General features: G+C 50.6%; 1 protein-coding gene across 8 annotated transcripts in view; it reads left to right on the top strand.

Annotated features, from left to right (window-relative positions):
- DLG5 (discs large MAGUK scaffold protein 5) overlaps nt 1-15122 on the top strand; it is a 115252-nt gene that overhangs the window by 53006 nt on the left and 47124 nt on the right. For all 8 annotated transcript variants that reach the window (XM_074339671.1, XM_074339668.1, XM_019745959.2 and 5 more), the window contains 3 exons: nt 4309-4471; nt 6339-6482; nt 7170-7353. In XM_074339671.1, coding sequence (XP_074195772.1) covers nt 4309-4471; nt 6339-6482; nt 7170-7353 — 491 coding nt within the window. The remainder of the gene's footprint in view (nt 1-4308; nt 4472-6338; nt 6483-7169; nt 7354-15122) is intronic.

Raw genomic sequence — 15122 nt, 5'->3', positions numbered from 1 at the left:
AGGAGGGACAGCTCTTTGTCCAAAGTCCAGGGCCTGTGCTGGCTCTCCTGGCTTCTTCCAGCACCCCTTTTGAGTCCATTTTAGTCCAATCCAAATGCTTTTCTCCTGAATCCCATCTTGGACACCAAAAGGGAACAGAAAATCTGCCTGCTTCTCAAGTAGTTTCCAGATTTGGAAAGAGGAGGGAGTGAAGCCGGGGAGAGTGGACCATTTTTCATTTGAATCCAAAAGAACAACTGCACAAGGTAGGACAGAGAAAAAGGTGTTTGACATGTTTCGGAGAACTCACTTGAAGTTAGTTTTATTTTGCTTGTTATTTAAAATGTTTACTGTAACTGCAGCGACTGGTGAGGCGGTCGGCAACCCACATCCCTTCACCTCACACCACTCCTGGGATGATGGCTTCACTTTAGGGTACCGTATGGTTTGGATACCACGTACTTTTTTTAACTTATTTTTTTTTTAACTCGTGTTCATTGAGGTATAAACTACATACAGTAAAATTTATCCTTGTTAGTGTATAGTTCAGTGAGTTTTGACAAACATACATGGTCATTTAACCACCACCACAATTAAGATACAGAACAGTGGCTTCCCCCCGGAAAATTTCCTTCTGCAGCTTTGTAGTCTGTCTTTCCTCCCCTCCACCCCCACCCAGCCCCTGGCAACCACTATTTTGATTTCGGCCCCTGTCGTTTTGCCTTTTCTCAAATGTCATGTAACTGGAATCATGCAGTATGTAGCCTTCTGAGTGTGGCTTCCTTCTCTTGGCATATGGCGTTCGCTATTCCCCCATGCTCTTGTGTGGATTGGTAGTTCGAATCAGTAGTCCACATCTGTGGGCTGCTTTGTCCTCCGCCTTCCTTACTGTGAAAGGCCAGTGGCACCCAGGCAGCATTTCCCCCGAGTCAGAGAGAGCCGTTTGCTGGCTTGTCAGGCCTGGGTGGCCTCCCTTTCTGTGTTTCACGCCGGCTCGAGCCTTTGGAGCATGGGAAAGGAAACGGGGCCACTCCTGTCAGGAGGCAGTGTAGCGTGGGGTGGAGGCCCCGGCTCTGGGTTCAGAGTGGAGTTCTGTGAGGGCCCGCTGCTGCCTAGCTGTGCAGTCTTTCTGGCTGTCATTTTCTCACAGGGTGATCCTGTCACACACCTGCGAGGCCCGTGGGGATTAGTGAGGTCAGGACGCAGTGTGTTAAGCACGAGTCTGGCACCTGGGCTGAGGTGTGCAAACATCTGCGCTCATGTCATTGCCTGCGTGGTCGGCTGCCCCAGGTCCTCACAGCTGCAGAGCAAGCGGCCTCACCTGCTGGAGACACAGGAGGCATGGCTGTGTGCCGACAGATGTGATGGCCCCTCTTCTGTCCTGCTGCTGCTTCTCGCTCCACCTTCTGCGAAAGCCCCGGGATGTACCTCTCTGTTGCCTCATTTGTAAAATGGGGTGAAATACTTTATCTCCCTGAAGGCAGGTGGCCGTGCCGGGTGGTGCTTTTCAGTTCTGAAACTTGAGATTTGATATTTCTCTGCTACGTCTCGGACTTGAGTATAACACAGAGCAGCTGTTCTCAAAGCGTGGTATGGTGTCCTTGAGGTCCTTTCAGGGGGTTGGTGAGGTCAAAATGGTTTCCATAATGACACTAAGACGTCACTTGTCTTTTCCACACTCATGCTCACAAACACTCCACTGTAGGGTGGGATTTTCTAAAGGTTCCATCGTGATGTGTGATAATTGCACAGGTAAGAGACCCTGGCTGTCTGTCTTAAGCCAGACATCAAGCAGCCTTATAAAGATGCCCAGAAATGTCACTCTTCTCATTACAGTTTTGTTTGTAATGGAAAGGGTAGTTAATTTTTCGTAAAACAAACGAAAAAACAACAACATGTGCATACTTAATGGATTTTTGGTTATTTTTAAATTAGTATTTAAAAATTATTGTTAGATAGATATAAACAAAAGCTCTTTGGAGTCCGCAATCATTTTTAAACGTGTAAAGAGGCCCTAACATCAAAATGTTTGCTCACTTTAGATTAAGACCTTGGGTTCTGGGGTCAGGGAGATAGGGGGACTTTCAGTGCTGTCGTTTACTGGCTCTGTCACGTGGGCATGTTACTTAACCTTGATGAGGTTTTGTTTCCTGGTCTGTAAAATGGGGATAACAGTAGTATCTTCCTTAAGGGGATTGAACGGGATGATGTCTGGGAAGCATTTCAAAAACTGCCAGACACGACGTAAGAGCTACTCACGACTGTCGCTGGGGAGGCAGGTGGGAAGAGTGTGTGGTCCAAATCTTTGTGCATGGGCTCATCTCAGGGCACACCACTTGCTCTTTGTGCAGCTTTGAGTTGATTACCTAAACTTGCTGAGCCTCAGTTTTCTCACCTGTAAAATGGGGATAATATTAGTACCCATCTGGGGCTGTTGGGAGGATTAAGTTAATGCCTGGGACAGCTGTGTTGTCTGCTCTTGGTCGTGGCTCTGAACATTGAAATCCCTCCTTTCTGGGCATTCTTTGAGTATTTTCATCCCACTCTCTTGGGTTTGTCAGTCTTCCACAGAGTTTCCCCTGGAGTTGTTTGGAGGGTGAGTCATAGTCATCTCCAGGAGGGGCATCAGACACATGCCCAGAGGAAGCCCCTGTTGTGAGAGAGTTGGGTAAATTACTGCAAATCAGATGACAGTGTAGCACTGGCCCTGGCCTAAAGCTCATAAAAGTGACTTCATTTGCCAGAAGAGGAAGACATTTCATAGCCCACACAGAGCTGGAACCAGCCTTTTCCCAAAACTCTGGGGTGGGAGTTAGGATCCAGGGTGTTTGGGGGAAAGGTGAGGGAAAGCTTCTCAGGCTCTGGAGTAGAACCATGTGGGGAGCAGAGATGCTCGTGGGGAGCAGAGATGCTCGTGGGAAGCTGGTCCGGGCTCCACCTGAGAGGACATTCTGACCCCAGAGGTCTGGCCTAGAGCACAGGAATCCTGGTGGTTATGGTGGTGGTGGTTTTAAAATCACATGCACTTCAGCGGATATTAGATTCCGGTGGTGTGGGTACCAGCGCTGGATAATGCTGATCTGAGAGCTTGAGGTTCCGCCCTCTGGCTGTGGCCTAGCTTGTCACCCACAGTGCTGAACTCACCGTCCTTCCTGGCGCTCCTGGAAGATGCAAGGCCACACCTGAGCGCTTGTCTGTTGTCTTCCTGTGGTGGGGGCACCTGGTTTGCGTGAACCATCAGCCAACAAGCATCAGCTGAGGGGCTGGTGGTGAGGCTGGCAGAGTAAAACACGTGTCTTGCCCTTTGCACATTCTAGGGCTACTGGGGAGAAAATGCCAGGACACAGGAGTCAGACTCCTAAACTATATCCATAAAGTGGGATGGCTCCTGTGAGTTCTGTGACCCACCTCGGGTCTCTGAGGGTTAGAGGAAATCTTGGGTGAATGTATGGACAGAGTTAAACACAAAAGCACCGTGGATTCATTCATCTCTTCTTCCCAGACAGTTGAGTGAGATGCTCTGTTCTTAGAGACGGATTTGCATCTTATCAGAGGTGCTGATGGTGGCGGCTTTTCCTTCATAACAGCACAAGGCTTGGAGTGCCCTTCAGGATGCTTTTAGTCCTGGGTACCAGTGACGAGGGCCTGATGTGGGCTGGGCAGCCAGAAGCCCCAGGACTTACCTGTGTCACGTGACACTTAACCTTGGCTGTGGGCAGCTCTCCCTGACGGCCTCTTCCAAGCCTGTGCACCTGGGCTGGTTGGGCAGGTCCTTCAGGTGGTTGGACTGCTTGGAAAACGGAGCTATGCAGTGTCCAGCCCTGGTCAGGGAAGAATGGGGACATAGTCCTTGGACCCCAGCTTTGGAGCTGGCTGCCTTGGTCCTCGGGAGCTTGCTGGATTCCCGTTGTCCTTTCATTCTCAGGCCATGTCTTCTACTCTGCTAGGCTCAGGTCGGCCTCCATGCCCAGGGGTGAGTGATAGCTGGTGTTTCCAGACTAGGCAAGGACGCGAGGATTCGGTCCAAAACCGTTCCATCCTGGAGGTGTCAGAGCCGGGTTGGGAAGAGTGGAAATCCTTAGGGTCCTCAGGCAGGGCCAGGGGAGTGGGTGGTGAGTGCTTGGCTATTGGAACCAGCCTGCCTGGGCTTCGGTCCCAGTTCAACTTCTTACTTTCTGAGTCGTGTCGCCGTCTGTGAAAGGGGGATTCTAACAGGACATACCGGGTAGAGCTGTTGGGAATAACTAATGCGAGCTAAGAGCGCAGAACAGTGCCTGGCCCCTGGAGAGCACTAAGTGCCAGCTCACTTTGTCCTTTTCCTCCTGCCAGGCACCACTGGGAAGGCGCCGTCCCCACCACCCCTCGTCACCGACCGGCAAGTGAACGAGAAGGTGGAGAACCTGTCCATTCAGCTGCGGCTGATGACCCGAGAGAGAAATGAACTGCGCAAGCGCCTGGCCTTTGCGACTCATGGGACAACCTGTGATAAGAGGTAGTGACCGGCCACCTCCCTGTCCAGCATGCAACACCTTACCAGTGGGCAAGGGATGTGCTGATGCCATCACATCCCCTCCCTTCCCGGGGCTCCTTAGCTCCTAGGGGTCTCCTTGCCCCCACCTCACATGGAAGCGTGCTCTCTGCAGGCCTGGGGGGAGGGGCACAGACTTGTTCTGCTCCCTGCAAATCAGAATTGGAGCCCATGGCCTGAATCCCACAACTCAGGGATTGAAAGGGTTAGTCCCCGTATGGTGGTGTGCGTGCGTGCGTGCATGTGTGTGGTAGACGAGCCTGGGGCCAGCCTCCTAGCCTTTCTGCTGGCCTTGCAGATGATTACTCAGTGGGTGGACTTGGCAGCAGCTGGAAGGGCCCGATCCTCCTTTGGCGTCTCCTCACTGGTTGGTTGGATGGCCTTGAGCGCGTCACTAGCCTGTGTACCCTCTGCCATCCAGCGCCAAGACAGTATGCTTCCCTCTTTATCCCTTGCTGCTGCCACGTGCAGCCCTTGCCCTAAGAGAGAGTCATCCCACTGCGGAGCCCTTGACGGTCCGTGTGTGCGCACCTGCCACTGTCTCCCACCCCAGCCTGCCTTCTGTTGGGAGGATCTTTATGTGGTTTGGAAAGACATTATTTGTACCCTGCCATATATGTGTTTTAGGAAGGGTATATTGCACATGGCTTCCATGTTTTGAAGAATATAGTTGATTGCGTCTTTTGTTGGGATCTGGAGGCAGATACCAGGGAAGGGCAGTCCAAGGCGGGGGCAGAGGTAGAGTCTTTACCCACCTGCATGATTTGGGAGGGCTTCATGGAGGAGGAGGAGGGGTGCAGAGCGCTTTATCCTTCCTGGAGGTGCTGGTAGGGGTCCTCAGGGAGGGGTTATTGGCTTAACCTCTTCCTTTTAGGAGCATCAGGGTGTGTGCTCGTTCCGAGGAAAGTTCCTCTGGCGAAAGTGTCAGAGCTGCAAAGCCTGCTCCTACAGGTTGCTTTGATGAGGACATTCCCCAGTCAGACAGCACAAGGGCCGGGCCGGGGAAGACACGTGTGCTGGAGTGCATGGTGTCCATGTTGCTTCTACGGTCCTAAGGCACAGTGACCGTATGGCCGGCTAAACCTAAAGTATGTGCTGTGTGGCCCTTTGTAGAAAAGGGCTGCTGAGGCCTGCCCTGCAGCAATGATACTCAGATTCCAGCATGCACTGGAGTTACCTGGAGGCCTTGTTGTTGAAGCACAGAGGACTGGTTAGCCCGCCCTCCCTCTCCCGGGTCTGATTCAGGAGGTCTGGGGCTGGCTGACAACTGCATTGCTAACAAGTGCCCAGACGGTGCCAATGGCGCAGATCCTGGAACCCCACTTGGAGAACCACTGTGCCTGGCTTCTATTCCGCACTTTGGCTAGACATTGGAACTCCCTAGGGAGTTAAAAAAAAAAAAAAAAAAAATCCTGATGTCTGAGTCCTATCCCCAGGTACTGATGTAATTGGCATTTTACTGTGTGCCCAAGATTGAGAATTGCTGTTCCAAAGAGAGGAGAAACTTCATCACAGGTTGCTGGTGGACCCACTGTGTGTACAGGCCTATTGCCGGGTCTCTTGGAAGCTCCGAGAGAACAAGATGGTACTTACTCAGCTCTCTAGGCCTATGCGGGGAGCTCAAGCAATCAAGGTTTCTTCCATCCTGATTCAATCGGGATGGAATCAATCCTGATTCAGTCAGTCTGGGTGCAGCCAGGACATTAGAGTTTAACAAGCACCCAGGTGGTTGTGGTGATTGGGAGCCCAGTGTTTGGGAGCCACTGGGTGCAGTGACATGGCTTCCCAGGGGAGAGACGTTGTTGACAGCAGTGTTTGCTGTCTGGGCCAGGCCCTACCACAGGCTGAATCCTGACTACGAGAGGCTGAAGACCCAGTGCGTGCGGGCCATGTCGGACCTGCAGAGCCTGCAGAGCCAGCACACCAACGCCTTGAAGCGGTGTGAGGAGGTGGCCAAGGAGACCGACTTCTACCAGTGAGTGGGCCTGCCCGGCCAGGGCTCGGGCATCCGTGGGGCGGCTGCCTCTTCCCCGTCCTGATTCCTGGACTTCTGGTTCTAGTTCTGCCTCTGCCACGGAGCACGTGGTGGGTGGGCCTTCAGCAAGTGGGTTTGAGATCTTGGGCCTTAGTTTTCCTAAATGCAAAGTGAGGCTCTTAACGTGTCACACCATCTCTTGCCAGCTTCAGAAGCATGGCAGGCAGGAAAGGAACAAACTATGAGCAGTGGCCCCGGCAGGTCCCTGGGCTGCTGGGTCACTGTCCCAGGGCTTTGCTATAGCTCCTGGCGCAGGAGAGACAGATGGGGCATGTTCCCTTTTGGCCTTTTGGTGCCCCTCTGATGGTATTTGCCTGCTGACCTGCTGATGTTTGCCTAGGCCTCAGTACCTCAGTACTTGGAGGTGCCAGGTCTATACCCGGTCGCAGTTTATCTCCCCCCCCCCCCCCTTGTATATGTGTCCTTTTCGGGATCAGGTGTTTAACAGTGCTTTGGGTCTTGCTAGCATCGGGCTGATAGCAGGTTTGGCAGGCCCCTGAGTGCTGTCACCTGGCTGTGGCTGCTCCTGGCTGGTGCATTGGGAGTCTTGGGCCCTGAAGGTGCCGGTGATGCCCTGGGGTTGGGAAGGAGGCTGGCTGGGCCTCACTTTGTGTGTGGGCGTTTCAGCACCCTCCACAGCCGTCTGCTGAGCGACCAGACGCAGCTGAAGGATGACGTGGACATGCTGAGGCGGGAGAACGGGCAGCTGCTGCGGGAGCGTAACCTGCTGCAGCAGTCGTGGGAGGACATGAAGCGGCTCCACGAGGAGGACCAGAAGGAGATCGGTGACCTCCGGGCCCAGCAGCAGCAGGTAGAGCCAGGCTGGGTGCTGGGTGCAGGGTGCAGGCCAAGGGCGCTCACCCACCCCCACCCATTCACATACCCACCCACCTGCTCCTGTAGCAAGTATTTCTGGAGTGTCTGCCTCCTGTGAGGCGCTGGAATATCTGTGAGCAAAAACTCAGCCCTCGCTCTCCTGGACGCTGCTGTCCGATGGAGGAGACGATCTTTAATGTAATAATGACATGTGTCTGTGTATCATTACGAGTGTTGCAAAGGCTACTCAGGAGGAGGTTCTAAGCCACATGTGGCAGGGCTTCGACCTCCTCCGAGGCTTGGGGGTCTGTACCTGCTTCCCTTGTGTGGGTTGCGTTAGATTACGGGTGGAGAGAAGCTTGGAAGTAGCAAAGCCCCGGGCAAATACGAGATGGAGCAGTTGCCGCTGTCCTGCTGCCCTTGCGGCTATCTGCATCCCAAGTCACTGGCCGGTTGTCCTCTTGTAGCTTACAGTCCCAGGGACATGGCAGGGGCTCATGACATGTGCTGGGTCCACGGACGGTTGGGTGTGTGGGGTTAGAGGCCGCACCAGCGACGGGCAGGATGTGCTCCCCGCCCTGCAGCTCAGGACTGACTGACGAGGTAGAAAACCCACCCCCCTCTGAATCATTTATGGACCATTGGGGCTGCTTGACACAGAGCCAGTATGGAACATTCTGCACTTATTTGATAATTTAGCGTGACCTTATCGTCATGGCTTTATTTTTATTTACAATTAGAAAAATTTTAATTGTGGAACTATTATAAAATTACAGAGGAACTGTAAATACAGTGCAGAAAATTTTTTCCCCTAATCATTCAAGAGTAAGTTGCCAACCTGACGCCCATCACCCCCGAACGTGCTTACATGTTCGTTTGTTGCTAACATTCTTACAAACAGGGTGTTGTTCTCTAACAGTAACGTAAACATCAGCGTCAGGGAGTGGATGTCAGTACATACAACCACCTAACATCAGAGCTCGTTTACGTTTGCCAGTTGTCTCAATAGTGTCTTTAATATGAAAAGAATCCTGTTCGGAATAAAGCATTGCGTTCAGCTGTCATGTCTCCGGGGTGTCCTTCAGTCTGGAACCATTCCTCAGGCTTTGACCTGGATGCGTTGGAAGCTTACAGGCCAGTTGTTTTCTAGGCTGTTCCTCCACCTGGACTTGTCTGATCCTCACGGTTCCCTTTGTGCATCTCAGGCAGGACACTCACGGGAGTGGTGCTGCCTTCTTCTCTGTGCATCCGTTGGCTGGGACTTGGCTTGATTTGACCTGTTATGTTCACTTCGATCACTGCACTAAGACGCTGTCTACTGTAAATGGACTTGTTTTCCCTTTGTTTATTTACCTCCCTACCCACCTACCTCGTCATGGTTTCCTGTTTCATTCAGTGGGTTAAAACCCATTGTGGCCAGTGGCAGCCCCGCCATCTTTTTGGCATGTTCTCCTCACTCTTAGAGGACTTCCTTGCTCTCTGGCACAAGATGTTCCAAGCTTACAATTTCCCCGCCCTCGCCCTGGAAATCAGACATTGTTCCCAGGAATCCTCTTTCCTTATAGTGGAGAATGGTGTTGAGGAGCAAGGTCTGAGTGCTGAGTGTGCTCATAGCCACTGGGGTAGCGCTGCTCCCAGGCCCTCTCAGTGGACAGAGGAGGGAATCCCTGAGTCCTTCCGCCACCTCTGTTTATGGGTCTGGGTCTCTCTCTCTCTCTCTCTCTCTCTTTCTCTCTTTCTCCCTCCCTCCCCCTTACGTCTATAGCTGTATCTTCAATATGTAATGTATATGTCGAAAACCATGAGTTCACACTAACTTTTCCAATTCCATTCCAATACTGCAGTATCACAGGGTTCATTCTAACTTTCTCTCTTTCCATGTTGTAACTCCCTTTTGCAAAACCTGGTTGCTGTTATTCTGCATTTATGTACTTACTTGCTCAGCCCCCTTGCATACCCTCCTCCTGTCCGCTCTGCAGCCCCTGCCCCATGCCACCCCCTTCTCACCCTTCGGGCCCTCATGCTCCATGCATTCCCTCCCCCGGCCTCAGGTCCACGGGCCCCTCCTCCTGTGTGGGCTCTGATGCCCCCCATCCTGCTCTGCCCCTCCCCCATGGCTGTAAGGTTAAATTGTTCAGAAACTGGAAGGGCAGGGCTTTCTTTTCATTATTATACTATTTTTAATTGCAAAATAATGGACATTTGGTAATATAATAAAAGAACCTAACAATACAGACATTTAAAAAATAAAAAGTAGAATTCTTCCTGTGGTCTCACTCCAAAAAAATAACTGCCATGAGTGCACAACCAGTGAACAGTTTGAGATTTTTAATTTGTGCACATAGAACCCTAATATGTTGTTAATTTATTTCACAAAATGGAATCATGCCATTCATTTTGTTGCTAACACTGTTCTTTTGCTGAATATATCATGTGCAGCTTTATTTCAGTACAAATTCTACTTCCTCGTTTTTAAAGATTAACTGTTGCAGAGTCTTGAGTTACAGAGAAGCGCCACGATTGATTTAACCACTTTCCTATGGACTGACCCCTGGGCTGTTTTCTGTCTTTTCCCATTATAAACTATATTCTACTGAAAAATTAGCTTCTGTCTTTGATTTTCTTTCTCTGATCTTTGTTGAAGTCTTACGTGGAATACCATACCAGTTCAGGCTCAGGGGAGGACCCGAAGTTGGATATAATTGGAGATACCCGACGTCTTTTCTGTGAGCCCTCTGATTAGGGGACTTGGCTGCGTGGGGTCAGGTGTCGGGGCGGGAGCTGGTAGGCCTCGACGGAGCCTTGGCAGTGGGAAGGGTTGTGTAAGTGCAGGCCGGGGCGGCAGGAGTCCAGCTGCGGTCCCCAGCAGCACCGGGAGACCCTGCTGCTGCCCCGCTGCATGAGCTCAGAAGCGGCGTCAGCACGCCCCACTTTTCTTTCCCCATACCTCTAATGATCCGGGACTGGCGGTGGGCGCTGCTCTGGAAGCGTTGCTTTCAGTGTGAAATGAGGTATCAAGAGGCTGTACCAGCCTGTGCTTAGTTAGTGCCATGTTGCTTACATGGATTCCTTCCCCTGCAGAGACCCTTCGTCCTGCCTGTGCACGCGCTTCCTAGCGCAAATGTTAGGACTATAGGTTTTCAGTTGTTTAGAGGCAAACCATTGTTACCCCAAAAGAAATCCCCGGGAGAAATCCAGTGTGTGAAGCAGGTAAGGATGAGTGGCTCTGGTGAACCAGGGCATGTGCAGGCCGCCCGAGAGGCAGGGGCAGTCCCAGCTGAGGGTATGGGTCCCTTTTCCACATGGGGGCTGTGAGTGCTGGCTGCCCCCATCTGAGGGCACATGCCGCCCCCTTCACCCCATTTTGTTTCCTTGCTCATTTGGTTGCTGTCTTCTTTTCCCCCTCTCCCCAAATTGGTCGGTTAACCTTTTGCCTTGGGGTTTGTTTGGATTGTATTTTCCTTTGAGCAATTCATACTTTCAAATGTGTTTGTGGCTTCAGCTTAGTTTAAGGGAAATCTCGCAGCCTTGCTAGAAAGTGGCAGAGTGGGGCTTTCTCAGTGCTGCCAAGTTGGTGTCATCCAGTTAGGCTGGAGGTTAAAAGATACTGCACGTAAAGCAGTGATACCATGTGCCCACCTGCATGAAGCACTCGTTAAGTTTGCTGTGTTATTGCTTGTATTCTAGTCCTAAGAAGGCTGGGTTAAAATTTGCCCTCATCGAGGATGGGGAGTAGTCATAGCCCTCATACCTGTGGTGGGAATGTAAAACGGTGTAGTCACTTTGGAAAACAATGTGGCAGTTCCTCAAATTTTTAAACGTAGTACCAGATGACCCAGCAGTTCCACTTCTGAGTATATAAATCCAAGAGAAGTGAAAACACATGTCCACACAAAAACTTAGGTGAATGTTTATAGCAGCATTCTTCGTAATAACCAAAAAGTGAAAACAACTCGTGTCCATTGACTGATGAAAGGATAAATCGCATGTGGTGCCTTCTATACAATGGAATATTATTCAGCATAAAAAGGAACAAAGTACTGGTACCTGCTGCAGTGTAGCTGAACCTTGAAAACATTATGCTAAGTGAAAGAAGCCAGTCACAAAAGTCCAAGTATTATATGATCCCATTCATATGAAATGCCCAGAACAGGGAACTCTATAGAGACAGACCGTAGCTGAGTGGGTGCCTGGAGCCGGGGGGATGGGAGGCTGGAGAGTGACTGCTACTGGGTACCGCTTTCTTTTGGGGGTGATGAGAATGTCCTGGAATTAGATAGTGGTAGTTGCTGTACAACCTTGTGAATATACCCCAAACCACTGTGTACTTTAAGTGGTCAGTTGTATGGTATGTGAAATTACCTCAAAATAAAGACTCCAGTCACCTTGTCATTAAAAAAAAAAAAAAAATCTGCCCTCTCAAGGCATGAAAGTTCTTTGCCTCCCATCCCCTGTCTTCCCTCGGGCCCTTCACAGCTTGTGCAAACAGCCAGACCGAGGTTATCCCCACCCATCCCCCTGCCTTTTCTCTCCACAAATGACACAGGAAGGTTGTCTCCCCACCTCTTCATCCCATTCCTGTCCTCCGTTCTTTTGCTACAGCTGTGACCCCTGGGAGGTAGTTTATTACAGTGGTCAAAGAGCTTCCCTAAGTCTGTTCAGCTGAACCCGTGCCGCTTACCATGTACTACCTCAGGACCCCACCAGGAGAGGAGGCCGGCTGCCGCCGTCGCAGTGGGGGTGGGGGTGGATCTCTCAGCTCACAGGGCCACCTGCTCTCCCCTCCCGGGCCTTCTCACCTTTACCAGGTCAGGGATAGGCGCATGGGCTGTGGAAAGCTCAGGTCTTGGATAGGCCAGCAGCAGAGGAAGCAAGGGACATGGGGGTGGCTGCAGGTTTCCTCCCCACAGGGCTGGAGGGCAAAGGTTGACCTTGCTGGACAAGGCCGGTTTTGTTGCCTGGTTCCTCCCACGCCTTGTTAACTTGAAGAGGCCCTTGCCGGGTAAATGGTGCTGTTTGACTTGCTTGTTTGCTTGAGGGATTTGTGGGGCTCCCTGGCCCTCTGCATGATTTATCTTTGAGGAAATGAGGCAGCCCTGGGTAGGTCGGGCACCACGGGCCTGGGGCCTGGCCCCTCTCCTGCGTGAGAGCAGCAGACAGGTGGTCTTTCTGTGTGCATGGGCGGGGAGGGGGGAGGGGAGAGGGTCACAGCATGGCAGTTCCCTGGGGTACCACAGTCAGAATGTGCCCTCCGGACTCTATTAGGTTTTGTCAGAAATGGCCAAGATATCCTAGGGCACAAAGCAGAAGATATTTTTGCATCTTTTTTACTATAATAATGCATATTCTTTGGTTAAAAAAGAAAAGAACTTCAAACAACAGTGTCCACTCCTTAGAGATGACCGACCTCTTATCCAGTGGAGTGTAGCTTTGTAGACATTTTCTATGTCATACTTAAGTTTTTTTTTCTTTTTCTTTTAATTAAAGTTTATTGGGGTGATAATTGTTAGTAAAGTTACATAGATTTCAGGTGTACAATTCTGTATTACATCATCTATAAATCCCATTGTGTGTTCACCACCCAGAGTCAGTTCTCCTTCCATCACCATATATTTGTTAACTAAGTTTTGTTTTAATTTTCTTTCACCTGGCTTGTTTTTTTTTTTTTTTTTCCCCTATAATATATCTTGGGTCTCCTATTTTCTGTAAATTTGGAACATCCAACAAGATATTTCATAGTTTAGGTGTCACTGATTCACCGCATTCTCTGTGTATTGAGAATCTTGGTTGTCTACACTTTTCCCTATTACAAATGATTTTTTGTTGGGCACACTTACATATGTCCTTATGCCCCTTTTTGCATGTTTTCTGAAGTTTGATTTTTAGAGGTAAAATTGCAGGGTTCAAAGCAATGCTTTTTTTTTTTAATAGGTTCTGCCTGTTTATTTGGGAAACTTACAAGGCCTCAGGAGACCTCTCTGTCTTCCTCCTGGCCCTGTCCTCTGTCTTTAAATATTCTTTTTTCTTTGGTGATTCATGCAAGTTGACTTCTTTTGCCAGATACCCAGGAAAGGGGTTGCTGAGTGTCTGTAAGGCACACTTCACAGGGAAACCCAGAGAGGAGAGTGGGGACCAGGGCGGTTCTCTGCGTGGCCCCCTGGGGAGAGCAGCTCCCACGGAGGCTGTCTTGCTGTGTGGATGGAACCAGAATGTGGCTTCGTGCTTCCCCTGGGCCACTTTCAACCCCTTCTCTCAAGAGTGGGGTCATCGCTACAGGCTGTGGCTGCCTGAGAGGAGAAGTTGACCGCTGTAGTCATTTGAGAATTCTGGGCCAAATTTAAATGTTCTCACTTGGACTTCCATTCTAACCTTAGCTGGGAAGCTAGACATTTAACTGTTGTTGGGGGTAGAGGAGTGTGTGTGTGTGTGTGTGTGTGTGTGTGTGCCTGCGCACACACGCGCATGTGTGGAGCTTCCTACTAAGAACATAATCTAATGATAAAAAGGAAAAATTCTAGACAAATAGTTTTTCAAATTCTCTGGAGTTAGCAGTGGCTATGATCTCCCCCAGTTTCTCCAGAGGCTTTTGATTACATTAGCACAGACACGACTCTGAGCCCTGCTTGTAGAGAAAAGTGGAGAAGTGTCTGGGGGCCCATGAGCCTCTTTGAATGTGTGGATGCTGTTCTGTGGAAAAAGATTGTTCTACGTGACCCCAAGGCTAGACTGAGAACGAGAGGTTGGACTTTGAGAAGGTGGATTTCAGCTCACGATAAGGAAGGCCATCTTGTGCAGTTTCCACTGGAGGGATGGGTGGAGCCATGGCCCAAACAGCACAGGGTCTCAGCCTGATTTCCCAGGGTCCTTTCTGTTCCTGGGTCTCATCGTGTTATCAGAGCTGGGCTGAGCATCAAAAAGGATCCCTGGGTCTCCTCTGGGATTTTCCCTGAGCAACCCCATCTCAGTGGGAACTTGTAACCCATCCTGACAGCAGGAGACACTCCATCCTGAATTCCCTGGATTGTCGTGTCGGTGCTGATACCCGTGCCAACGCCTCACGGTTAGGGCGTTTTGGGGACTGTTTCCCCGTGAAGACAGGCCAAGCCATGAGGTAGACTCCAGATTCTGTTGTGGACCCTGAAAGTGGGCTCTGCTGGGCGGAGCCCCAGAAGGAGGTCTTTGCATTGTTTTAAGGCAGCCTGTAACCTTAGTTTCTTAATGAAGCTTGGAAGGTGGGACAACTGCCCAGAGCATTTGGCTGGTCTACCCAGGGCTGCCACCTTGTGGGGAACTCCCAGAATGGCAGCAGTGTCTTTGTTCTGTAGTAAACCACTTGACTCGTTTGGAGTCATTGGACTTCTCTCCATTAGGGGATGTTTTAGAGAGTAAAACATTTGAAGTGATTTTTAATCAAAATGTTTGAGGTACTGCCCACAAGTCAGGGCAGTTCTTTCTAGAAGCTGGACCTTTTCCAGGTGTGATTGACCTAGCAGTCAGGTGAGCTCTCCATTGGCGCTATGTGTCCTGGGCCCATGTGGGCACGGGTCCTTGTGGGGCGCCCTTCTCACCTCTCAGTGGTGGGCAGAGCATCCAGGTGATGCCCATGGTGTCCTGCAGCCCTCGTTGTCTGCACTTGGACAAATTCACGTGTCCTCAGTTTGTCCTGTACTCAGGGGCTTAGTCTCATTTGTCTGGTGATTTATGGAAAAGAATAATGTTTTATCTTCATCTCCCACCGTACACAATATATCCCAGATAGTTTGA

The sequence above is a fragment of the Rhinolophus sinicus genome, linkage group LG07 (assembly GCF_036562045.2).
Source record: "Rhinolophus sinicus isolate RSC01 linkage group LG07, ASM3656204v1, whole genome shotgun sequence".
Classification (NCBI taxonomy): domain Eukaryota; kingdom Metazoa; phylum Chordata; class Mammalia; order Chiroptera; family Rhinolophidae; genus Rhinolophus; species Rhinolophus sinicus.
This window is presented reverse-complemented; position numbering and strand designations above follow the sequence as displayed.